This window comes from Helianthus annuus, chromosome 7 (genome assembly GCF_002127325.2).
Source record: "Helianthus annuus cultivar XRQ/B chromosome 7, HanXRQr2.0-SUNRISE, whole genome shotgun sequence".
NCBI lineage: Eukaryota > Viridiplantae > Streptophyta > Magnoliopsida > Asterales > Asteraceae > Helianthus > Helianthus annuus.
In genome coordinates, this window is record NC_035439.2 from 92,271,732 (window position 1) to 92,298,851 (window position 27,120).

Here is a 27,120-nt window from a genome sequence, read left to right on the forward strand (position 1 = left end):
TTCAACCTTAGCCTTTGGCTTTGGAGCTCGTTGTTGTTGTTTACCCTTAGAAGCAGTCGGTTGTTGAGTGGTTGGAGATTTTTGATTGCCAAACTGTTTCCTAATCTCAGCCTTAGGAATTGGATCACATTGTGTTACCCACAATTCCTGGCAGTGTTTTTCCCAAAAATTTGTTTGTATTGTCTTCAAAGACTTTGTCAATCAAAGATTTATTTACATTTTTAATTGGAAAAACATGATCTGAGTAGATTTTATTATCTCCAACCAAAGTGTACAACACATTACTGCTTTTAACAGTAGACACACTTGTCTTATCAACCTTGACAGGATCAATCACTTGCTTCTCAACAGATGAAGCCTCAGGAGTATCAGGATCACAAAGAATGTGATTCTCTCGTGGAATATCAACTCCTTTCATCTTGCTAAGTGATTTATCCTGATCACTTACAGCCACTTCTGATTCATCATCCGATGTCTCATAGTCCTCGATAATTGGAGGACTTTGTTTCATGGATGGTGAAGTCTCTTGTTCCTTAGGGGCTGTGTTTGAAGAACTGTCCGGTTTGAACCCTAGGCCAGTAGAAAATTCCTCAAAGTTCAAAGGCACACTGGGTTCATACCGAGGCATTTCTTCTTCATCAGGCATCTTGGTATAGTTGCTCATCAAAGGAGGTGGACATGCCTTATACCCAACTCCTTTCACGTTCCCTTTCAGTTGTTGAACGTCAATTATGTGATCAAGCACAAATTGGGAGTTAGAATAACTATCCAATTTCTGTTTGATCGCATCATGCTTGCATTGGGCAATGGCTAACTGCTTCTTAGTTTCTTCCACAAGATTAATGTATTCGTTTATACTTACTTGTTTGTGGTAAACTACTTTGTTAACCTCGGACACATTTTTCTTTAAAGTTTCTATTACAGATTTAAATTCTTTTTCATTCCGGGTTAAAGCCATGTTTGCCTCTTGGCATTTTGACAGTTCAATAACCAAATTCTGATTATGACTATGAAGCTTTTCTGATTCAAGCTTCATATCTGCACATGATTTACAAATACTAGGAGCAGGAGGTTCAGAAGTTACCTGACTAGTAGAGGCTGAACCATTTGCCATAAAGGCAGTTTGAAAAGAAAAAGCTCCATCTTCAGAGAATAGCTTTTCCATTTCCGTTGATGTAGCAGCAGCCTTCCTAATCAGAATTGATTTCTGACATTTAAGCTCATCAGCTTCATTCAGTAGCTCCTGTATATCATCATCTCCTTCTTCATTCACATCAGGCTCTGAGTGATTATCCCCAGAAACAGAGCCTTCTTCATCCGAACTGCCAGAATAACCAGAACTGTCATCGCTCCCAGAAGATTCTTCTTTATGTACCTGCTCGATGACCTTAGCATACAATGCAGTTCCACTTCCCTGATCTCCTTCACCAAACTGAACTGACCAGTCACATCCTTCATCAGCTTGAACAGCCAAAGCCCGATTGTGATTGGTAGTTCCAGGCTGTCCCTGATTGTTATTCACTGCCACCATCCTCCTTTCACGGTTTTCTTGTTGGGCATTCACATTCGTCTGGTTTCTGAAAGGGTTGTGATTGCCGTGTTTTGTTGGTCGAGTGCACTCACGTTTAAAGTGCCCTTTCTCGCCACAATTAAAGCACGTGACGGCATTAATATCAAACCCATACTTCGTGTTTTTCTTTCCTTCCAACGAAGTTCTTCCAGTTCGTGCCATGAAATCTTTTGCCCTTCTAACCGCACTAGCAAAAGCCCATTTAATATCCATCAACTCCATTTCTTCCTTGTCGATCTGATCATAATCTTCATTGGTCATGTTGATGTTTCCAAGCTGACCTGCTACCAAACCACAGTAAGCACTGACCATGGTGTTGATAATCTCCATATGTTCCTTAGCAACTTCAATACTAAGGTGTGAAAGATTTGAGTTGTCGACTCGGATTGTGTGATGACTTTGAGGTTGAGGTTGAGGATTGCTTGTATAGTGAGCTTGCTGTTGTTGTTGTTGAGGTTGTGGTTGTGGCTGTGTTGGAACAGGAATGTAAGACCTCGGATCGAATTGAGGTTGTGGTGGAGCAGCTGTTGATTGAGGAAATGGAAAGGAACTCGTATTGGACACAAAAGCAGTTTGAAGCTTCGGTTGCTGAACAGAACTAGAACTAGCTGAAGGACCAAAACCAGGCAAATACATTTCTGTATTCTGAGGAGCTGGAGCACGCCTTGCTTTCCTAATTTCTTCATCATTTTTATGTTCCAGCTTCTGAATGAACTCATAGATGTTAATCTCATCTAGAGCTTTAGTATGCTTCAACAACTCAATAAACGAACTCCATTTTGGGGGTAGGGCGTCAGCAAACCTATTCACCATGTCTTGTTGAGTAGCTGCCACCCCATAAGCACACATTTCACTAATCAAATGATAGAAACGTGTGGTCATATCATTCAGAGTCTCGTTTTCCAAAAACTGAAAGGATTCAAATTCTTTCTTCAACAAATCATGCCTAGACTTTCGAGCAGCTGCATTGCCTTCTCCTCTAGCAACTAAGGCATCCCACAATGCTTTCGTGGTCTTGCAATATGAAAACTGATGGTAGATGTCTTTGTTGAGTGCTTGAGTAAGTATGGCATAGGCCTTTTTCTCCAATTCATAAGCCTTCTTGTCATTTTCAAGCATGTTGGCGTAACCTTCTGAAGTGGATGCTCTACTTTCAAGACTTTCATTGAATGCATTGACAAAACACATCCAAAGGTCGGTGCTTTGTCCTTGAACATATGTGTGAAAGCGGCCTTTCCATGACGGAAAATCGTTCATGTGGTTCAGCTTTGGTGGACGATTGTTACTGCCTGTTTCACTCTCACTAATCAGAAGATTCTGAAGACTTTGACTTTGATTGGATACCAAAGCCCATTGACATGAACTTATTGACTGTTGTTGTTTAGGTATTGCACTCGTCATATATTCAGCCATCGACATTTGTTTCAGATCTGGTTGTGGATCCGTACTCCAATCCCAAGGACTTGTGCAACTCATTTTGATCAAAAATTAACAAATAACCTACACACCACAAACTGTTAAGTGTAAAAACAGATATGAATCGAAAGATGCAACCTGTTCGAAAGATCAATACTTGTTCGAATGATCAACAAGGTTCGAAAGATCCTTGTTGAGTTTCGAACAAAGACTTCGAAGGATTGACTTCGAAAGATTGATCACACGAAGGATCCTTATCTTTCGAAGGATGATTTCGAAAGATTCTCCTTATGTTTCGAAAACAGGTCTCGAAAGATGACACTTGTTCGAAGAATCAACAGTGTTCGAAGGATCACTGTTGATGGCTCGAACAATAACCTCGAAAGATAACCTTGAAAGATTCACCCAACACGAAGCATCCTTATCTTTCGTAATGAACAGTAACTCGAAGGATGTATCTATCGAAAAGATTCCTTGATTCGAAGGATAACACACTGACTTCGAAGGATGTTCGAAGGATGGTTATCTTTCGAATCTCCTTGATCGAAGGATGATCCTTCGAGCTCGAAAGTTATCTTTCGACGTCTGACACACTGTCAAAAGTACTGATGGGTTGGTGAGAAAAGTGACAGGTTGGTGTACCAACTTTCGGCAGAAAGGATGTTCTGCCACCAACTTTTCCACCAACTTTTTGACTTTCAAAAAGTTTACCCAAAATGGCAACCTTATCCCAAGTTCAGTCACCGGAGACAAACCGGAAGTATGGCCGGAAAGTTCAAAGTTTCACAAAAACGATTTTTATGTTACCCAAACCGACCCCGAACACTCCCGATAGGTTTAGTAGTCGTTTTTCAGTTTCAAAATGCAAGGAAACTACCAAAAACGAGTGCTAAGCCAAGTGTCCAAACACACCAAAGAACTCGAACACACCGGTTTTAAACAAGGTAAAGAGCGAGGCTCTGATACCACTTGTAGGTCCCTTTTCTCGGAGGATCGAGAACAAACCTAAACCTTGTTATACTAACCCACTAGCAAGTGCGGAATCCAAGCTAGTAGGCAAACCGGGATGAAGCAAGTAGAGAAACAAGCACACAAGATTTCACCGATTAACACCACTGTATTAATACGTATGAAGGTTTACGGTTACAAGCACAATGTTTACAAAACCAAAGATGTAAACTCTCAAGTGTGTGTGTGTGTTTCCAGCAGAATGCTCTCAAGCTCTCTAACTCTTGTCTGTGTGCATCTGCCTTTCACACTACACTGCATGGGTATATATATACCCAGCCCATGATGTCTGATCGAAGGATCCGACAGATGATCCGAAGGATCATCTTTCGGACATAGTGCTTTCGAAGGATCAGCAATGACCTCGAAAGATTATCTTTCGAGGTCTATAGTTCGAAGCCTATCTTTCGATCACCTCGAAGGATCAACAGAATCCTTCGAGTCTATCCTTCGACATCGACACACATATCAAACATATTCCAACTGTTGGCCAAGTCAAACTTGGAGGATAGTTGACTTGGTCAACTTATAGACTAACTTAGGACATCGTTTACATACAGACCGAATACAGACAAAGTACAGACACAAGTGCACCAACAAACTTGCAAACTCTCACTATGTGTGAGTATGTTTCGGACAGAATGCTCTCAAGCTCTCAAGTCTCTTGTCTGTGTGCATCTGTCTAAACTCAACACACTGCATGGGTATTTATACCCAGCCCATGATGTCTGGTCCGAAGGATCCGATAGATGGTCCGAAGGATCATCTATCGATGACAAAGCATTCGAAGGATCAGCAGGGACCTCGAAAGATCACCTTTCGAGATCTATCATTCGAAACATATCTTTCGATGAGATCGAAGGATCCACATTATCCTTCGATCTCTTATCCTTCGACACAGAACATCTTTCAACATTTTATAAACTGTTGTCCAAGTCAAACCGGAGGATGGTTGACTTGGTCAACTTACAGCACTAATCAGGACATCGTTTACATCGTGACCGAATACAGACAAAGTACAGACACAAGTGCACCAACAGTTGTTTGGTACTGAATCGACTCAAATTGATTTGGTTTTTTCTGTTTGTTCCTTCCTCGTGGCTTTCTGGTTTTGAATCGATGTTATACTGAATCGATTTGCTTCTCCTTCTTCAATACTGATTTTGATTTTACTGAATTGAATTGTTGCCTGAATCGATTTGATTTCTAATTCACGGGTTGAAGAACGAATTGAACACGTATCAGATTTAAACCCTAGGCTCTGATACCAATTGTTGGTCCCAATCTATGAACTTGATATGAAATAAAGATGAAACAAGAAATAGAATAAACAACAAGAATTCAATTGAACCTAATTGAATGTGATTGTATAGAATGACTGAGAATTGTTTTTACAATTGAAAATCCTAACCCTATTTATGCATATTGAAGAGGTGCGAATGAATGGAGGTGACTCCTCTTGAATTGACGTGATGCTTGATCCTGTGGTGTTGCCGCCAATTCCAAGGGGTGCGTCTCATGGAAACGTCGATCCAATTAGATCCAATTAGATTGTAGGTTATAAACTTTCACTTTGTCACTTCTGGTCCTTGCACTTGTATACTTAATCTACTTACAATTTAAACTAATTATCTATTAGTTACATAAACAACCCGCTACTTTTGACCCACATGGATTAAGGAATAATGCATCAATATTCCCCCTTAATTTCTTAATCCATGACTTCAACGTCTTCATGCTTTAGTATCTTAATTCTTCAAGAAAACGAAGTCTTTGTCTTCCACTTGATCTTCTTTTGTTGCGCTTTGATTCTTCTTCATGTCTTGAGTGTCATGTTGTGCTTGAACATCTTTATCACGAACTTGTTGTAGAAGATCCTTATTTCTGAGCATTGGCTTTTTGTCCGTTACTTGCTTGACATCTTAATCCAATTCTTCAACCTGTGCTATTAGGAGAGTTGGTTCTTCGTCTTCTTGCACGATATTTGCTTCTTCTTTTCTTTGGTTTGGTTTAGGACAATCTGAGGCATAGTGTCTGTAATCATTGCAATTATAGCACTTTACCTTACTCATATCGAACACAAATTTGTCTTGATTTCTTGGGTATCTCTTTCGTCTATCATAATCATCATTATTATCGTGTGACATTCCATCTTCTCTTTCTTCTTGTCTGAACTTGCCACGACCTCGACCTCGTGACTGATTAAATCTTCCTTGTCCATGGTTTCCTGAGTGTCTACCATGACCAAAATTGTTGTCGTGATGTGTGAACAAGAGTTTGTCTTGACTATCTCCAAGGATTCTTTTCTTACACTTGATTCTTTCTTCGAAGGTTTTTTAATCTTCCAATTGCTTCGTCTAGAGTTATAGTGTCTAAATCTGAGTATTGCTCGATTAACGCAACTATTTGAATAAATCTTTCTGGCACGGAGTTTAAGAGTTTCCGCACTAGGGTTGGTTAAATGTTGATCCTAAGTCGTTCGCCCTCATAACAATACTTGTCAATTTTGCACTAAAGGAATTGATTGTATCTTCGCCATTCATTTGTAGCATCTCAATTTCCGATTTGAGAGTGTGTAGAGGTGCCTTCTGCACCCGGTCTATACCAACATATCTAACCTTCAAAGCTTCCCAAATTTCTTTTACGCTCTTATAACTTGCAACTTGTAATACTATATCCTCTAACAGTGCTTGAAACAAATATGCAACTGCAGCTTTGTCTTTCTTGACATCAAGTTGTGTGTCATCACTTGTATCTATCGTTTCCCATAGCCCATTTGCTTCAACTATGGTTTTAATACGGATAGCCCAAATGGTGTAATTCGTAGATTTCAAAATAGGGCATTGGAAATGTGTCAAGGATCCTATATCTTTGTGTGGTACACTTGCACTATTGTTTGTATCTGATGATGATTTTTCTGACATCCTGTCTTAGGTTTTCTTTTGGAATTTTGCAAATTCTCCACGTGTAATTCTGATCTATAAGGCCTTTGACGTTGACTTGAAATCAACCTTCTTGAATATAATGATTTTTTTCTTGCAGTCTTTGTTTTGTATTCGCTGAAATAAAACAGGTCTTCAACCTTTTTTTTACTTCTGCCTTTAGACGTAGTGAACACACCAGCCCTCTCGCTTTCTTTGTTTCTGATCAAATTTTGTTTCTGAAGTTGATTTTCTTCTCCTGGCTTCGTGACTTTCACATCTGAACCAAGTTACTCCGAATTGGTTTGCGCTGAATCGATTTATGGGTTTGGAAATCGATTTTCTCTTGATCTTCTTGACTGAATCCATATATATCCGAATCGATATTGCTAAAACAATTTGATGTTGATGATTTGGCTTCAAGATTTCTGGTTCTGAACCGATTTAATCGACTGGTACTGAATCGACTAAAATTGATTTCGTTTCTTCTGTTCGTTCCTTCCTTGTGGCTTTCTGGTTCTGAATCGATGTTATACTGAATCGATTTGCTTTCCTTCTTCAATACTGATTTTGATTTTACTGAATCGAATTGTTGCCTGAATCGATTTCCTTCTGAATCGATTTGATTTCTGATTCACGGGTTGAAGAACGAATTGAACACGTATCAGATTTGAACCCTAGGCTCTGATACCAATTGTTGGTCCCAATCTATGAACTTGATATGAAATAAAGATGAAACAAGAAATAGAATAAACAACAAGAATTCAATTGAACCTGATTGAATGTGAATGTACAGAATGAGTGAGAATTGCTTTTACAATTGAAAATCCTAACCCTATTTATACATATTGAAGAGGTGCGAATGAATGGATGTGACTCCTCTTGAATCGACGTGATGCTTGATCCTGTGGTGTTGCCGCCAATTCCAAGGGGTGCGTCTCATGGAGATGTCGATCCAATTAGATTGTAGGTTATAAACTTTCACTTCGTCACTTCTGGTCCTCGCACTTGTATACTTAATCTATTTACAACTTAAACTATCTATTAATTACATAAACAACCCGCTACTTCTGACTCACATGGATTAAGGAATTATGCATCAATAGCCTGGAACTCGTTTAAGACAAGGTTTAAATAAGCTTTAATAGGACCACACTAAGAATCTATCAAAACAGATCTAAAATTCTATACATCTATACTGGCATACTCCAAATTCTGGTCCACATATTGTACATGTGTTTTTGAGAAAAGTGTCCAAAGCAAAAGCACATCAGTTAAAGTTTTGATGCTTATGCAAGACCAATAAGCAATTTATAAACAGATGACTTGATTGTTACTGGGAGATGATATTAAGAAGTGAAACTCTGGTCCGAACCAAGCACTTAAAAATGCTATCTGATCCACCCTCCATGCTTTCAATCTGAGCTCCGAATCTATCCAACCTAGACTGAGCCATCTGCACATTCCTCATTTCACTCGAAACTCCGTATTTACATAATCTTGTCAACGCGGCATCGATTCTTTCGAATTCATTCCCGATCCCATTTTCTTGTTGATCTTCACATGCCACAATCCCCTTGTGCAAGAACTTTGACACCACAAGTGACCATCTGTGTGTTTTGGAAACTGGTACACAGAAGAACATCAACAAAGATTCAAAAACCAAAATGGTCACTTCGGAAACTCCTATTAGTGTCCTGATCACTGCCACGAGCTGGTGGTTATCTGAATCAACCACCACTGAACCACCACCACCACCGTTGATCATGTTATCAACTTGCTTCAAACTTCCAATCAACATTTTAACATCTTTTTTCATTTTCTTTCTGAAGCAATTGTATTTCTCCATGCAGTTTTCAAAGCTCATCTCCCCCTTTCTCCTCCGTAAAGCAGAAAGAAGTTCTCTATTATGCCCTTTGATTTCTGACAACATATCACTTATGCTTCTACAAATATCCAAGAATCTCACCGATTCGTCTACTAACTCATCGACCCAATTCTTGTTTTGTTCACGAGACATCAAAACCTGGGTGGTTGATGAAGTTAGGAGATCATCCACGCATTTGTACAATCTTGACAGCTGGGATAACCCACTGCAGATTGTGTCCGCAGATGCCGCTTCTGCTGCCGTTGTTTTGATCTTGTTGAGCAGTTCTTCTATCTCGAAACTGATCGGATGTGATCTGCAAGGTAAGCTAATGGATTTAGTTTGGGATTTGATGCTTAATTTCGAAGTAGAAGCCATGGGTATAGAAAAGCTTTATTTGCTATATTGCTATGGTAAGCTTATCCTCTATGGTGCACTATATATGCTTGCTTATCGCATATCATTGGTTATTAGATATAAAATATATAAAATTCTAGAAAGGTGTTGGTGTTTGGCCAACACAACTGTACCCATCAATAATAGATGCCACTTTCTTTTTTAATTTGCAAAGGTTAGGTGTTACTTAAGTTTTGCCTTACATATGGCATCTAAAGATCGCATCTGTCATAAAACGAAATCTTTTAACTTTATTCAGGTATCGTTCAAGATTTTATTAGAGTAACAAGTAATGATGTTCTTTTTCAAGGAATTTTTCCATGTGCATCAAGATCTAATTGGTCCACGTATGGTGGTTTGTCATAATAATAATCGATGTTACACCATCCTAACCGGGGATTGGATAAGATACTGAACTCCATGTCACTATCAAAGCTTCATGCTTACGTATTCAAGTGATGGCCTAATTGATCCACGTATGCCCTTTTGACCAACGTTGTTGCACCCATGTTTATTGATACCTTTTTTATATTGGGTAGCATGTATAAGATTAGATGAAATGGTCCAAAATGGCCACGTCCATCCCCTACACAGGTTAGTTCCATTCTAAGTACTAGAATTTGACATATTTAAAATATCTGATTTGTGGTTCACCTTTCACCAGGAGGTTTCAGTTTTTATGTGATACATATGTGGTCTTACACTATAAAATTTGGTGGGCGTTTTAACCAAAGTTTATGGATTAGTTGGGTCAAAGATATGATTTGATAATTTCACATACATTAGCAACAATGTCTTACATTTTAGCCCTTTCTAGACTAGACGTTAAAGTTTTATGCATAATTTCACATTAAAGTTGCTAAATTTGTGATGATGATGTAACAGAGAGGTTCAAATAAAAACCGTCAAATAATCAGTAGCCAAATGAACCATTTATTAGCTATTTGATCATATTTCTATTGAGGGCGAGCGCAGTAGCGAAACTTGAGATTTCTGACTGGGGGGTCGAAAACGTATATACCCAAAAATTTCTATAAGACGGGGGGGGGGGGGGGGGTCGAAAACGTATATACCAAAAAATTTCTATACGAAAAATATATACTCTCCACTACTGAGCGAAAAGTTCGAAGCCCTCCCGCCCTATAGAAGATGCGCCCCTGGGCGCGCGAAGATTCCATAATTACACTAAAATTAGGTGATTACTTTAAGTCTACACGTTTGGGTTATCACATCTCTCTTTACATCCGATTCTCATTTGGGATGATAATGGGACATGTATTTGCAATCTCAATTTCATACCTAGTTATAAACCCGTGTCATAAAAGCATGTCTCATGCCTGACCCAATATCCGTCAATACCTATCAGGTATCAGGCATAACTGCTAGTATCATGTTTTCCCGTTTCTTTGTTAGGAAAAAGAAATACATGTTGTGATTTTCATGTGGATTATCTTTGGTTTCCTTCTAACTTTTAAATAATTTGATATTTTTACCAATTACTAAAAATTAAGAAAAATATAATAAATTACATAGAAATTATTAACCATAAAATGTTTGAAACATTTAGTAAGCTTCATGAATTTGTAAATCACAAAAGGCAAGTCGATATATTTCATAGCATGTAAAATATAAACAATATTACAAATACATATATCAAAAGAAATTTACATTTTCTTAATGATAAGCTACTTGGTATATCGTTTGGCAAACGTTAACGGGTATATGGTTCTGAGTAACCACTTTGATTAAGTGAAGAGAATCAGTACACATACACACAGTGTTACAAACTCACAGGATTCTCTTATCTAAAATGTGAAACAAGTCTGTGTTTATATAGGCCCCAATACCCAGTACACAGTACACTACGAACCATGATAACTGGGCTACGAACAGTCAAGATGCCCACGAAAACTAGAGTCTTCGTGGACATATCCAACGAACCTTCAATATACCACGATGTAAGATTAAATATATTATGGTATAATATTTAATCTACTAGCCATTATAATCATTTACATTATACAGATCAAAATATATAACAACCTATTAAATAATTAGTTGGTAATTGTCGATGGGCCTTATTACCATTATTAACTAATTAGGGTTTCCTCTTCGGTGCATATATAAGGAGATAATTAGAGGGTTAAAGGGTTAACTAATCACAATAACATCATCATGAAATCGCCCCTCTCTCCTAGCCGATTCCCCTTTATCGGTTTTCATCATCACTATCATTAGATTGCACCCTAAGGAGGAACCAGACCAAGCTGACAATCATGTCAAACCCTGTGGTATCAGAGCATATGTTGATAAATCAGTACTGATGCAATCAGGTATGTTATTTATGTTTTCTATTATGCCTAGAACAGAACTGATCAACATGTGGTATCAGAGCATATGTTGATAAATTAGTTCTGATTTTATCCATTATTCTGGGATTAAAATCTGGAAAACAATTTTTTATGAAAAACCCGAAATAACTTGCAACATAGAATTCGAATAAAGCTAAAAATTCATGGATTTTATGAGTTAAAAGGATGTTTAATCACATCTGAAATTGTTACTGTTCTGAAAGCGACATTAATATGCTAAAATATAAGGATTTCGGATCCAGAATTGTTATTTTATTTTTTAGGCTTCAATCTTCACAACTCGAGACCGTGGTTGCGATTCGAGACCTCATCAAGGAGTCGAGATCTCATAAAACACAGTAGTCGAGAACATGATTGTGACTCGAGACACTGAGGTTGTGACTCGAGACCTTAATGAGTCGAGACCTCATAATGTTACAAGATGAGTCGAGACTTGACTCGAGATCTCACTCGAGATCTCATAACTGAGTCGAGGTCTGACTCGAAACCTCATTATTTTAGGCTGTTTAATGTGAACTAAAATTTGGCTCGGGGCTCCACCCTGAACCCCGTGCGGGGGCACGCTGTTCCCCTGCAACCCCCAGCGAACTCACCGCAGAGTTCGATCCGCGATAACAGGTGGTTTGCTATTAAATAATTAGTTTTTGTAAATACTCAGTTAATTAATCAGAATCAGATAATGTTTTACAAAACCAAAATAGCTTAACTTGAATGAGCTTCTGATGTATCATTTACGGCCAAAGCTGATTTGATACATCTACTTATCGTTCAAGTATTACGAAAGCTATGTTAAGTGTGCATTACGAACATGAATGTCTTAATATCTGGCCAAAGCTGATTTAATTCTTCCATGTATGGCATACTTAACAAGTGCATAACTAAAGTGATTGTTTCATTTCTGGCCAAAGCTGATTTGTCACAACCACTTTGCACACATGCTTAAATGATTACACTTCTGGCCAAAGCTGATTTGTCTTTGTTTAAGTAGAATTTTAACTAAGTCTATTATTTTGATGTTAGTAATAGACATATAACAACTTCTTCATATAATGATCCTCACATTAATGATCCTTCATTAATCTTATTCTTATGATCATTTTGTCTGCCTTAATTTTTAAGTACCCATAACTTTACTCACTATAACTTTCTTCTATAAATCAATATCTCACCCACTCTAATTCTTAAACCTAAAATGTTTTGCTTTATTTAAAGTTTCTATAAGAAATAGCACTTAAATTAAATCCTTGATTATCTCTTAAGACACGATAATCCTATTGCTCTCTTTTGATAAAAGTACTACAGAAGAAAATTAGAAGAAAATTAGAGCATGATGAATAGGATAAATCGAACCTGATGTCTCTTATGATAATCAAGAACTCTCTAACATAATTGCTATCACTAAAATTATTCCAGATTAAGTCTTTCCTAAGACTAATCTATCATCTGTGGAATAATTATAAGAATTCCTAAGAAGCATGCCTTCATTTAAAATTTTAACTATAAGGTTAAGTGGCATTCATGAATACATCATAATGTACAGTACCATGACCCATAAAGTTAAGGGTTTACGCATGGAAATAATTACAATTTTTCAGTACATTACATAATAAGATTTTCACTTGTACAATTTGATGTCTTATAAATCAACTATAACACTCAAAATATCAAAGTATAATTAGTATGTTGATAAGCAACATATGTACAAAGACATAAATGTTTGAAACTGGAAAATAAGATATTATTCACCTTACAACCACTAAAACCTTAAAAGAGGATTGTTCTAAGGTCCATAGTCAAAATACCAGCACAAAATCCCAACTCTAAGGTTCTTCAAGGGAAAATCTCACTACACGATTATGCCATTAGACTAGGCATAAGCAACGAGACTATCCATTATTCAGAAGAGCGGTTGGATAAGTTAATTAGGTTATCACTTAATAATGATATTTAAGTTTGCTAATTTTAATATTCCAATTAACACATGATTAGTTGACTCTAGTTTCATACGTTTCCTTACCAGAACTAAACAAATAACTAACATGAGAGTTAGTGACAAAATTAAAAGTTAAGGCTATAAGAACCATAATAAGCAGTCTTCTATCAAAAATTTTCGATACCTTAAAAAATTCTGAAGATTAATCAGAATACAGTATCATTACTTAGGCTATGTTATGAAGGTTGTGAGGTTAGCATAGTCAGCATAAAGTCACACTTACCTTAAACTCTCATTTTATTTGTTCTAAATATCTGGATAGAAACATTACTAAGATGAAACTAGATGATACCTTACATTTTCACAACTTTTGTTATCATGCAAATGAGAATTTGACAAAAGAAAAATGAGATCTATAAATTTCATCATTATAACCAAAATTCATGAGAAATCATGACATGATTAATGAGGATGATTATTCAACTAATCTCATTCTAAGTGATTTTAAATCATTATGTTAAAGCCCTAAATATTACTTGGCTTAAGGAATAAGTATGGGTCCATCATAAGTCATTCATTGACATTTGTGGAACATATTCCAAACGGAATATTCAGGCATAATTCATTTATCATTTAAAAGACTATCAACTTGTATCTAAATTTTGTCGCATATGGCCCACGGTCTTAGAAGAAATCTATTCATACATATATATATATATATATATATATATACTATATATATACTTAAAAAAGATTTCTATTAGATATGTCCCTAGATTTTTTTATGTTATCTGGACATTAAAGAAATCAAATAAAGTCTAACATATATGTGATAGGTTCCCACGTCACGTAGCTCATTGAAACTTCTCTTATAGCATTCTAGAGATATTAAAGATCAGTGGGAGCATTAAGTGTCTTAATAATAACTTGCAATAGTTGCAAGAGGTGGGGGAGTGAAAATTTTACATTACCTTAATTTACACATCTTGTGCAAGACACCGCTCAATCACGACACTGTTCCATCAAAACTTGTCTGCTTAAAATCTATTGCTACTCTTACAAAAGTTTCATTGTTGCTTAATTGTGAGCACGCTTAGATTTCTCACCTAAACTAACATAATCCTCAACAAGAGAAACTACAAAGACTGACGTCATTAAATATTGACCCTAAGCATGCTGAGTTTCTAAAGTTTTCTAAGGTCGGTGGGAGCAGTCAAAGTCCTGATCATGACTTGTAAGGAATGCAAGAGGTGGGGGGGGGGGGGGGAGAGTGTTATTAAGTCATTAAATTTCACTCCGAATTTAACTCCAATTACACCTCTTGTACACCATATTGCACCAACTCTTACAAACTTAGAATCCTGAAAATGATAGCAACCTAACCAAAAGCTAATCCATAAAACTGAAACTTTTAAAACCCAATAATCAAGTCAGGATGTCATCTAGGTTTAAAAACCTACTAACTTTGATGATTACATAACCTCCCTAACTAAAGTTGAAATGGATTTTGGAAAAGTTTACTGATCCTATCTCTTCAAATTAAGCCATTAGTGTCAATCAATCTTCTAAATGGAATAAAAGCGTTTTCTAGTAAAACTGATTTTATGTGTTAGTATAACGTTTGGGATTTGATTAAATTACCTAAGAGTGTTCATAACTAAACCAAATCCTAATATATAAACGTTAAGACACTAAGAAGCATGATTGATTGTCAAAGGTTATACTTAGGAAGAGATAAATTATCAAAGATTTCTTTGAAGATCATCACTGTTCTAGTAGCTTATAATAGTTTAAAGCTACATTAAATGAACATTAAAAACAATTTTCCCTAACAATTGGCTGACACATTTACATGTTCATAAAACAACCTACAACCTGAAAGTTCCAAACTGAAGGTTAAAGAACTGTTTGTCTATAAGCCAATAAAATCCATGTATGGGTTAATGGAAACATCATAATATGATGAAATCTTAACATAATTATTTTCATCAAGAAGCAAGTGGATTAATGTACCTACCTCAAAATAAGTGGGAGCAACTAAGAAAAACTTGTCTATATAGATGATATTCTTTTGATAAGTATATGTTACATAAGTCAAAGCATTGTTAACACAAACTTTGATATAATAGATCTCAGAGATATCTCTTAAGTGATAGATATCATAACATACCGAGGTAGACCCAGTGGGACATTAGTTCCGTTCCATAAGTTTAACATTAAATGGGTCCTTACATATGTAACAAACAATATTGCCCTCCTTTAGAGGATAATAAGATAAATGAGATTATTTCCTTACGCTTCATTAATTAGAAACCTTATGTAAGTTCAAGTCTACACTCGTTTAGATATTACTCACATTGCAACACACTAGATATGTCTAGAATAATGTGAAGCATTTAATAGAGTATTACAATATCTTTAAAATAAACGAGAGGCTATAATTTGAAGAAGAAGTGAGAACTTAAATCGGTTGATTATTCTAACTTTGTCATATTCAAAGATGACAAAATGTAATTTTAGGTATATCCTTATGTCAGCAGACAAACCTATCTCATGGAGGAGTCATAATAATAAACTGATAATAACAACCTAAGTTATAATGACATAATATAGTCACTAAATGTTGCTGGAAATTTAGCAGTGGACTTATAAGTTTATTAACTCCATATTATTATTATTATTATGAAGACTTAGTGTGATAAAGTCAGCTACCATGACTCCTTAAACAATAACAGTTCGAGATGTGCTGCATTAGATTTCGATACGTAATTAATTGTTCGTTTATGAACGAATTGAGGAAACTAAGTCTTTGTATCGAATACATTCATATATGCTTAAGGATCCTATAACTGACGGGCTATTACCCATAAGTCTTATTAAGAGAGCTCATAGACGGGTATTAATTGATGGCCGTGCGCAACTGCATATCGTACTATGAATGACTAAGTACTAGTTAATTTTCCTCATTAGTTTGATTTTGTATGTCTCTAAGAATATGTCAAGCCGGCATAATGACATATTGACAAATAAAGTTACAAATCAAACAAAGAGCTTATGCGTATTTTGATCATAACGACTAGGTTTTAAATTAAGGCTATAGTATGACTAATGGGGATCCTAAGTCGCATAATGATTCAGCTGTATTTCTCTGCTATAGTTCTTGTTTAAGGCTAAAATGAGTGTTAACTCCTGATTAGGGTTATCTAATACTCATAGTAAATGATTACTCGGCTAAGTGGGAGAATGTAAGATTAAATATATTATGGTGTAATATTTAATCTAGTAGCCATTATAATTATTTACATTATACAGATCAAAATATAAAACAACCTATTAAATAATTAGTTGGTAATTGTTGATGGGCCTTATTACCATTATTAACTAATTAGGGTTTCCTCTTGGTTGCATATATAAGGAGATAATTAGAGGGTTAAAGGGTTAGACACTAATCACAATAAAATCATCATGAAATCGCCCCTCTTTCCTAGCCGATTCCCCTTTATCGGTTTTCATCATCACCATCATTAGATTGCACCCTAAGGAGGAACCAGACCAAGCTAACAATCATGTCAAACCCTGTTGCTGCGTCTCCATCTGGATTCTCTGCTGGCCTGTACTGATGCAATCAGGTATGTTATTTATGTTTTCCATTATGCCTAGAACAGAACTGATCAACACACGAACCATCAAGTTACATGAACAATCAATGGCCCACGAACCTTTAAAGGTTCGACGAAGACCAATTCAAAGAACTATCAACGAACAGTCATGACTCTTCGTGGGTCTTCATGCAAGCACAATTAAGATCATATTAAAATTATATTAAATGGTGACATCATCATGACATCATGATGATGTCATCTCGTGGCTCTTCGTGATTCGCGTGTCGAACTCTAGGGCGCACGATGGAGGAATGTCGTGACATCGGGCTTGAACCGAACCGAACTGAGGCGAACCGAACCGAGTCGAACCGAATGAGTCAAACTGAACCAAGCCGCATCCACAAAGTGCATCAACAATTTGTCATGTTGGATCATTAGAGTCATTACAACTCTTAATGGGACATATAGGTTGTGAAAGTTTATACTTGGTCTTAAAGGATTGCATAAGATGTGAGCACTACAAGTTGTCGCCACTAATGCCATGCGCCACCGCTAAAGGCGTCATCGCTAATGGTGACGCCATTGATTATGTGATGATCTAGTGATAGACATCTATCCTCCTCTTCTTCTCCATCTCAAATAAACACACACACACACCTCCTCTTCATTCTTATCCTCCTCATACACAACACACACTCCGTCTTCTCCAACCTTCAACTACACACCACCAACAACCTAAACCACCACCACCATCTTTAATCTACCACCACCGAACCACCACCCTCGTTAAGATCCACCGCCACTGGACCACCATTGTCAAGCTCCACCTCCACTGTCAAGTTGCACTACCGACAAGCTTCGTCACTTCGCCACCACTGTCAAGCTGCACCACCACCACCATCAAGCTCCGTCGTCAAGCTCCGGCCACTAGCTAGTTTTTATCACTTGTAAATCATGTAGTGTTTATCTTAGAAATCATGTTATGTAAATGTGGTTTTAATGAGAAAATATGTAGTATTTTGCTTCGCTTTCAAGTTCAAACAAGTTTACTAACAAATTAGTCATGTTTTGTAGGTTTGAAAGTTGATAAAGCTGTCTCTGGTGAATTACAGACGAAACTTCGGCCTAAGCATTTGTGGCGACATAGTAGTTGCGATTACCGAGCATTAGTGGCCAAGTATTAGCGGCGTTATCGGTAATGGTGACATATCGCCGCTAAAAGTTTTAGTGGAGAAAAAGGAGGTCTTTAGCGGCGACAAATGTCGCTGCCATTGCTCCGATTTCTTGTAGTGAAGTCATATTATGTCGTATTGAGATCTAACGAGCCTTGAATTATATCTTATTGTGTCTTACTGGATCTTAAGGGTCGTAATAGATCTTTGAAGGGGCACGCCATATCTAAATTTGTTATATAGTTTTACTGTCATATTAGGTAGTCATTAGTTTTAATGACTCATTTTTATCTTAATGTGTCATATTTACTAAAATATAAGTTAGTGAAACTACCTAAAGCTTTTTAGTAATTTCATCTTCTTATTTGAGATTCTTTTTTATTTTCCTAACCAAGTCTAAAATAGTAGTTATTTTGATAAAATTTTACATTCTAGTTAATTTTCGTGTTTTATTCAAGATAATATTTAATGTATCAGCTATAACCGAATTTAATATTCCGGTTACTAGAATCGCTTTTTTATATGTTTGAGACAATTTTTATCTAAACATCTGCTAGAACTCGTCTAGCCTTTTCTTGCGTTCGCTATGCTTGTACTAGACGATCATCACTTATTAATCGTTTTTTCTTTTTTTTTTTGAAAGGTAACTTTCATTAAAACATGTAGGTCCGGCTAGGGGAGGATCTAGTCACCTAATCCTTGTGTACAAACCAACCCGGTTGTGCGGAATCCAACCGGGAAAGCAAACCGAGATCGATATCGACAAGAACACGAGATACAAGACACGTAGATTCAACGTTTAACACACTTGTATATATATGAGAAGAGTTCAAGTACAAGATTATACAATATCTGGTTAACACACACTAAAACTCTCTCTCAGTTCTCTCTGGTTCTCACACTGGTCTCTCGCTTTCTTCTGTCTAATATGTGTTGTTTATATAGGACCAGCATCGACGAAATAGAAGCAGGTCTCGACGAAACTGGCTGGTCGACGAAACAAGGTGTGTTTCGTCGATATCTTTGACGAAACGGACTGGGCATGACAAAACAACATTAAAGTCGACGAAATGACAAAGCACTACTACAAAATAGAGCTTTAGACAGGGTGAAATGGGTTTTAAGACGGTGTTTTCAACACCGTCTTAAACTGCACTGGTTTAAAATCAAATATTATTAGACGGTGTTCTATTTGAAAACCGGCTTAAACTCAAGTCTTATTAGACGGTGTTCAGTTTGAACACCGGCTTAAACTTTGTGAACCCCGTCTTTTAATATCAAAATATTTATTAAATCAAATACTTTTAACACCGTCTTATAAACTTAGTGAACCCCGTCTTTTAATACCATTAGTACCAACACCGTCTTATAAGCTGCTGGAAAAAAATACACCAAAAATACATTTGCTGGAAAAAAAATACATCAACCAATGTAACATTTTCAAATCAAACCAAAACAATGCACATTCAAATCCAAAATAAACCCCACATCCAATTCGGAAATAAACCCGTTAAATTACAATCATTTGTGAATACATAACAAACTACACATAAGCTAAACTAACGGAATACCTAACTCGCTAAAAAACTTCGGCATCAACATCATCAACAAAACATCTATTTCATTATCCGTAGCCACTCTCGTGTCGTGCCACATCTAAAATAAAAGTAGATAGAAAGAGTTATTACAAATATTATAGAATAAATCTAAAGGCAAAGAGAAAAATCGATAACAACATCGGCAATAAAGCTATGTATATATTTACATGTTATATACATCTAAACCTTCTAAGTTTGAAAAAAATAAACAGTTAAGTAATAAATTGATAAACAAGTATATTTTACTTACTTCATCGGGAAATTGGTTTTGATACAAATTGACAAAGTCAAACATATGTTGGAGAACCATGTAGCCGCATTCCCATCCACCCTTTTGTTGCTTACACTGTAATAAATTAACAAATTATTATTTAAAAGTAACGAAAATCAAACAATTTAGAAATAGCAAACACACATACATCAACCACTGTGTAGTTGAACTCGGATCCTAAGGCGGTAGGAATTAGGCTTGAAAGACGATAGTTAGAAGCACTCTTTTCGCCTTTTATCTTTGTTGAATCCAAAATATAAACATGTCCCATGTGTTGGGCAATGATGAACAAAGACCAATGGTCGCTACAAAATTAGCGTTATAGAATAGTTAGGTGAATCATAGTAATAAAATAAAAGCAAGTTAACTAAAAAAACTTACTCAGCCAAATGCGGTGCAAGAATGAAATCTTTATGGACATGATGAGTCGCTAAACTAAAAATGTGATCTTCAACCTCCCTAGGATTTCTTTTGCACATATCACCTGTGATTGCGTTCACATTTAAAAAGGCGCATCGGTTGTGTTTTTTAGCCTCTGACTCCTTATAAAAGTACCTTAAAACAAGAATAAAATTAAGTTATATCTATACAATATTATAGTGATAACAACTTACAATGTAAACCAAAACACAATGGTGAGATCAACCCAGTCTTTGACAAATAATGCTAACATTGATTCAACCTCAATATAGGTACCACTTTTGCTAGGAAACATATTCTCAGGAGCTGAATATGGAAGTGTAGTAGCCCAGTCGTTCCCGATGTATCCACCTAGTCGACCAACCATCTTCTTATGCCATTTAGGTCTTAGTTCGATCAATTGCAAATGTAACTTCACTTTGTCGGCTTGTTTTTCTTGATATGTCAATTTAGCTTGAACCTGTTTTCGTTTGCCTTTGGACTTGTTTTGTGTTGTCATAGCTTTTTTCGGCTTTGGTTGTTCCGTTTGGGACTTTTGAACAACAGGCCTCATAACCTAAAATATCAAACAATCCGTTTCAGCTATTAAAATGTCACTCACATAACCTAAGATTAAATGATTAATTACCATTTGTTGTTCAACGTCTTGATTTTGAGGGCATTCAGACGCATTCATTGTGTCCAAAAATCCATCGGGTAGTAAAATATCATCAGTCAAAAAATCATTAATTCCTAACTGAATAGGAACTTCCGAGGAAAGCTGCATCTATAATAATAAACCATTGTTATAATATAAAACAAATAAAAACTAAAGTGATATAAACTACCTTTGGTATATATGGATCAACAGTCGGTATCAAATTACACGTGCGTGCTTGGGGTGGGGTTTGAAATTCTTTAGATGTACGGTGAGTTTGTGCATCCAAAATCTACAATTAATATAAATATTATAGTAAATGGTAATATAATAAAAACTAAAGTAATATATAATTTGTTTATCAACTAAATATACCTTAATTGCCTTTCTTGGCCACTGAATAAACTTTCTTAAAGTTTGGTTCATCAATAGCATTTTACCTTCTATACATGTCTCGTCAGGGACCGGAATACCCATAAATGCCGGAAGAACATGATCGACTTGTACCTTCACGCAATGCTCATGCATGCGAAGGTCGTCATCCAAGTATCGATCAGAACTAGGATATACAAGACCGTAGGCTATAGGTAAATCAGCACTCGTCTCACCGAACCACCATAATAATTCACAACGGGATAAATTCTGCAAAACCATACAATATTTAAATAAACAAATATATGTTCACATTGATATTATTTAAAGGCACTATATATATATATATATATCACCTCAATATCTGGATATATCGCATGTGATGCACTCGAACCGCAACTGGAGCTATGAAATCCCGGGCTCGCGTCTACACATTGACTTTTTCGACCCACGTGCATACCCGGGCTCACCTCCACCCTTTCCATAGCATTGCTGAAAAAGGTCCTTTAACGCCGGGTGCTCCACCCCGGGTGGGCGTTTTAGTCAACGTTGCCCGCTTAGCTTGGAGCTGCCTGGTGTGGGGCGGGGGGCTAGGTGAAAATCAACTTTAAAATCATATTAAAAGAAACATAATACGTCTATAAATAAAATGACATACAAATTTAGTTTTCATAACCAAACAATCATCTTTCTCGGTTATTCCTGCAAAAAAAGATAAAAAAAAAATAATAGTAATAAGTTGACTATATAATAAAATTTTAATAAAGAAAAACTATATATAAATTTATCTAAAACCTTTTTCGCTTAGTTAAATGTGGTCCATCAACATATATCCCATCGTGGTTGTCGGTTCTTTTATACGTGGCGGAACCATCGATTACATCATGCACCGGTTGAATACCAACAGAAAATGGTGGTAGGTCGCTGGTCCTGTTCTTCATCATTGACGACATCATCAACACCAATAATACTTCGTTTACCCTGCACTACTATATCCCATTTTGGTTTGCTCGGGTCGTTGACAAAAAACACTTGTGTTACTAGTTTTGCTAGAACGAATGGTTCAGATGCATAGCCATCTGTGTTAAGGTCCACAAGTGTAAATCCATATTTGTCAACTGTAACGCCTCTTGTGTTATTTACCCACTTACATTTGAACACAGGTATGGTGGTGAAACCATAATCCAATTCCCATATTTTATGTATCACACCGTAATAAGAATTTTTAGCAATTCTTGTAAGTATATCACGATTCGTCCTGTCGTATTGGGTCGATGTGGCTACTACAGTAACTCCACTATTCTGCATTGTACTTTTCTCATCTTGATCTTTGGTGTAAAACGTATAACCGTTAATGTCGTACCCTTGGTAAGATGTTACATTAATATTTGGACCTTGACCTAACTTCTGCACAGTTATATCAACATTTGCTTGGCCATTTGCCATTACCTTACTTTTCAACCAACTAGCAAACTCTTCGTTATGCTTTTTTTATACCAATATGCCGTCTTACCCTGGTATGTCAATCGTAATGTTTCCATGTGTTCATTAACGTAGGGAGCAATACATGCTATGTGTTGTAAGACAACAAAATGTGCAAGTTGTAAAGAACCGTAACTTGGGAATATTGTTTTCATACCAACACCTCCTCTCCCTTGAAGTCTACCCGAGTGACGAGATTGAGGAACACCAATACTTTTGACACCATTCAAATAACCTGTGAATAAGTCATGCATTGCATTGTTAATTATACATAATAAAACTAATATATTATAAATGTTATAATATCATTACGTGTGCAGAACTCATTCACTTCTTCGGAAGTATATCCTTCAACAATACTACCCTCAGGCCGACTACGATTTTTTACATAACCTTTTAAGAAACCCATGTATCTTTCAAAAGGGTACATGTAGCGTAGAAATACAGGACCACAAGCCTGAATTTCTCTTACAATATGGATTACAATATGGATTACCAGGTGAACCATCACATCAAAAAATGACGGCGGAAAATACATCTCGAGTTCACAGATCGTGACGATTAATTCTTTTTGCAAACTTTCAAGTGATTGTGGATCAATTATTTTCGAATGAATTGTGTTGAAACAAACAAATCTTTGTGATTGTATATCGGGTTTTATCTGGTAATGATCCACAGATTGCAATTGGAATCATATGTGTCATCAAAACATGACAATCATGAGACTTCATACCAAGCAATTTACAATCTTTCAACGACACCAACCTTTTAATGTTTGCTGAATAGCTGGATGGTACTTTAATACTGTGTAAACATTCACAAAACATTTTTTTCCTTGTTTGACATTGTATAGCACGCCGGTGGCAGAAAAAACCTTTTGGGTGCGGGACAGGATGAAGCCCTTCACGTATTCCCATTTCTTGCGTGTCTTTACGGACATTGATCCCATCTTTAGTTTTCCCGGGAATGTTTAACAATAATCCAAGCAGGCTTTCACATACATTTTTCTCAATATGCGTAACATCTAAGCAATGTCTAACTTGCAAATGCTCCCAGTAAGGCAAATCCCAAAAGACAGACTTTTTTTTTCCAAATGTTGGATGGCTCAGGATGAGTTTTTTTCCCCTTTATTTTTTTCCCCTTTGTTTTTTTCCCCAACACGACATTTAAATTTCTTACTCGTGAAAATGCATCAAATTCTTCCCTTACTTTTCCATGCTCAATTTTTCCATCAAACTCCACTGTTCTGTTCCGATAATCGTGATTTTCCGGAAGGAATCTTCGATGTCCCATGTACATGGTTTTTCTACAATTACTTAACCATATTGAACTTGTGTCATCTTCACAAATAGGACAAGCTAGTCTACCTTTCGTACTATATCCTGACAAATTACCATATGCTGGAAAATCACTGATAGTGCAAAATATCATGGCACGTAAATCAAAATATTCTTTCTTATAAGAATCATACACGTTAACACCTGGGCTCCATAGAGTTTTAAGGTCATCTATCAATGGAGACAAATAAACATCAATGTCAATACCAGGTTGTTTCGGACCTTGAATCAACAACGACATCATTATGTATTTTTTTTATGCATAACCACGGTGGAAGGTTATAGATGCAAAGAAGGACCGGCCACGTACTATGACAACTACTCATGTTTCCTAAAGGGTTGATCCCGTCCGAGCTAAGTCCAAACCATATGTTTCTGATCTCGTTACCAAATTCAGGATACATATAATCAACAGTTCTCCACTGAGGTGAATCTGCCACATGTCTTAATTTCCCATCATTTATACGGTCATCTGAATGCCAACGCAATAATTTTGATTCTTTCTCGTTTGCAAATAATCGTTTCAGTCTCGGTATAATAGGAAGATACCACAACACTTTAGCCGGTGGTCCATTTTTCGTCACATCATCGTCAACTTCATCTGTTTCGCTTTTACGCTTGTACCTTGACGCGCCACAGTTAAAACACGTATGATCATTTTTGAACTCATTTCTATACAACATACAATCATTTGGACGTGCATGTATTCTTTCAACTTCTAATCCCATCGGGCACATCATTTTTTTTACTTGGTATAACGAAAGTGGTAACTCATTGCCTTCTGGAAGCATGTCATTTAATACCACCAATTGCTCTGTGAAACTCTTATCACTCCATCCGTGTGTTGACTTTAAGGTAGACAATCTCAAAACAGCACGAAGTTTTGAATATTTCTTACAACCAACATATAATGGTTTTTCCTCATCTTCAAGTAATTTTCTTAATTTTTCATGCTCATTATCACCAATATTAGTCTCTAAATCATTGTACATGTCATTAAAATTGTCATTGTCATCATTTAAAGTGGCATTTTCATGATCCATATATTCTTCATTATTATCCTCTTTCTCATTGTCTATATTGAAAGACGATGTACTACGGTTAGCAAGCGATTCCCCATGCTTTGACCAACAAGTATATCCAGGCATAAAACCATATCTGAATAAATGAAAGTTTATTTCTTTAATGTCATTTTTTTGAAAATTTGTACACGATGCACATGGACAAAATATCAATCGATCTCCTATGTTCACCCGATGAGCTTCGGCGGCCTTAAGAAAATTTTGAACACCCATAATATATATTGCATCCGTACGACTTCTATGGTACATCCAATCTTCACGATCCTCCATCTGAAAATTAAAATAAATAAATAATGATGTGAGCGTATGCGTATGATGTAAATCAATGCTCTAAGGCGGTGAATCCTAACCCACTTTTTGAATATTCCATCTCATAAGTATACATTTTAACGAGACGACATTTAAGAAAAAATCGGCAGCATTTCCCCTTAACTCCCCAAGTATGCATAAAACCGCAAACCCGTAGGAATAGAGGAAATACCAACCTATCTTTTCTTAAATGATGTTTTGTTAAAATGTATGCAAATCCTAAATGAGATAGAATATTCAAAAAGCAGTCCCAAAACGGGACAATCCAAAATTTATCTCTATTAGATAAATTTTAGACGGGTAATTCTAAAGGGTTATCTAAATCTATATTTATGCACCTATATGTAAATGTAAATATAAATAACATCTATATGTTAATAAAAATATAAATAACATCTAATTTATAAAATCACTTAAACTTTCACAACTAAGGTCATGTAAAACACACATCAGCTTATAGACCCTTCAATTACTTGAGGTCCTCTTTAAACTTGTTGCCTTCCTAAAGTCAAAATATGTGTATCAGTTTATGCAAGTTTTCACGTACAACTCAAACTTGTAACATATGGGTCAATTTAATTCATTACAACACACGGGTATATATAATTAGGATTAGTTATTAACATGGTTTTCAATCCTATATTACAACAAGGTTAAAACTTAAACATACTTTATTACTATATATAAACTAATTTTTATATACAATGTACTAGTGATTTATCAAAACAAAGCAAGAAAAAATCAAATTTGAATTTTTAAAAACATATAATTAAAAATGATATAACTACTATTTATAAAACTAAAAAACATTAAATAACATATATAAAGAGAAAAAAAACTAACCTTGAAACTTTGTAAGGTTGTTAATGGTGAAATTCTTGAATGAAGGTGAAGGAAGATCGAGAAGATGAAGAAGTTGTTATGAGGAAGATGAAAGGAAAGAGATAAGGTTTTGGTGGTTGATATTTGCCCGATCTTTTTTCAGTTTATAAGACGGTGTTCACAGACAACACCGTCTAAAGGATGCAAAAATTAGTTTATAAGACGGTGTTTAAGCATTAGACGGGGTTCATTGAATATTTATAAGATGGTGTTCAGAGACAACACCGTCTAAAGGTTGGAGAAATTAGTATAAGACGGTGTTTAAGCATTAGACGGTGTTCTTCTGAATTTTATTGAATATTTTATTAAAAAGAGCTATTGGTATTGGTTTTAAGATGGTGTTATTACTTTAACACCGTCTAAAAAAAATCCTTGACACCGTCTAATGCTACCTTTTGTAGTAGTGAAGTCGAGTCTTCAAAGTCGACGAAACACTTCCTTGTTTCGTCGACATGCATGGAAACAAATGGGTG

The 27,120-nt window shown here is 36.1% G+C and overlaps 3 protein-coding genes across 4 annotated transcripts; all 3 read right to left on the bottom strand.

The window, feature by feature from the left end:
* Positions 1-5,916: 5,916 nt before the first annotated feature.
* On the bottom strand, positions 5,917-6,918 carry LOC110866665. Its single transcript, XM_022115808.1, has 3 exons — positions 6,492-6,918; positions 6,306-6,372; positions 5,917-6,229 (listed from the first exon to the last, which is right to left on the bottom strand). Exons 1-3 carry the CDS (start codon positions 6,916-6,918, stop codon positions 5,917-5,919), a joined length of 807 nt encoding a protein of 268 aa, XP_021971500.1.
* A 1,330-nt stretch (positions 6,919-8,248) lies between these two features.
* On the bottom strand, positions 8,249-9,160 carry LOC110866318. The gene has a single exon (XM_022115515.2). The coding sequence runs from the start codon at positions 9,158-9,160 to the stop codon at positions 8,249-8,251; it is 912 nt and encodes a 303-aa protein (XP_021971207.1).
* A 10,636-nt stretch (positions 9,161-19,796) lies between these two features.
* Positions 19,797-26,642, bottom strand: LOC110866317. 2 transcript variants are annotated; one of them, XM_022115514.2, is made up of 3 exons: positions 20,275-20,426; positions 20,106-20,201; positions 19,797-19,913 (listed from the first exon to the last, which is right to left on the bottom strand). In XM_022115514.2, the coding sequence occupies exons 1-3, from the start codon at positions 20,395-20,397 to the stop codon at positions 19,812-19,814; spliced, it is 321 nt and encodes a 106-aa protein (XP_021971206.1). In that variant the 5' UTR covers positions 20,398-20,426; the 3' UTR covers positions 19,797-19,811. The 2 variants fall into 2 exon arrangements, 1 of the variants encoding a protein (XP_021971206.1); XR_004863508.1 differs by lacking the exon at positions 20,275-20,426 and adding an exon at positions 26,609-26,642 and having other exon boundaries at positions 19,900-19,913.
* Positions 26,643-27,120: the final 478 nt, after the last annotated feature.

What these genes read in the sequence shown, in the direction of transcription:
- LOC110866665 (XM_022115808.1), bottom strand. Translation starts at nt 6,918, where the DNA reads ATGTCAGAAAAATCATCATCAGATACAAACAATAGTGCAAGTGTACCA. An exon ending in CTTTAGTGCAAAATTGACAA is followed by an intron (nt 6,373 to 6,491) that starts GTATTGTTATGA and finishes AGCAATACTCAG; the next exon opens with ATTTAGACACTATAACTCTA. An exon ending in CTTCGAAGAAAGAATCAAGT is followed by an intron (nt 6,230 to 6,305) that starts GTAAGAAAAGAA and finishes TGGTCATGGTAG; the next exon opens with ACACTCAGGAAACCATGGAC.
- LOC110866318 (XM_022115515.2), bottom strand. Translation starts at nt 9,160, where the DNA reads ATGGCTTCTACTTCGAAATTAAGCATCAAATCCCAAACTAAATCCATT.
- LOC110866317 (XM_022115514.2), bottom strand. Translation starts at nt 20,397, where the DNA reads ATGGGACATGTTTATATTTTGGATTCAACAAAGATAAAAGGCGAAAAG. An exon ending in TCAACTACACAGTGGTTGAT is followed by an intron (nt 20,202 to 20,274) that starts GTATGTGTGTTT and finishes AATTTATTACAG; the next exon opens with TGTAAGCAACAAAAGGGTGG. An exon ending in AAAACCAATTTCCCGATGAA is followed by an intron (nt 19,914 to 20,105) that starts GTAAGTAAAATA and finishes CTTTTATTTTAG; the next exon opens with ATGTGGCACGACACGAGAGT.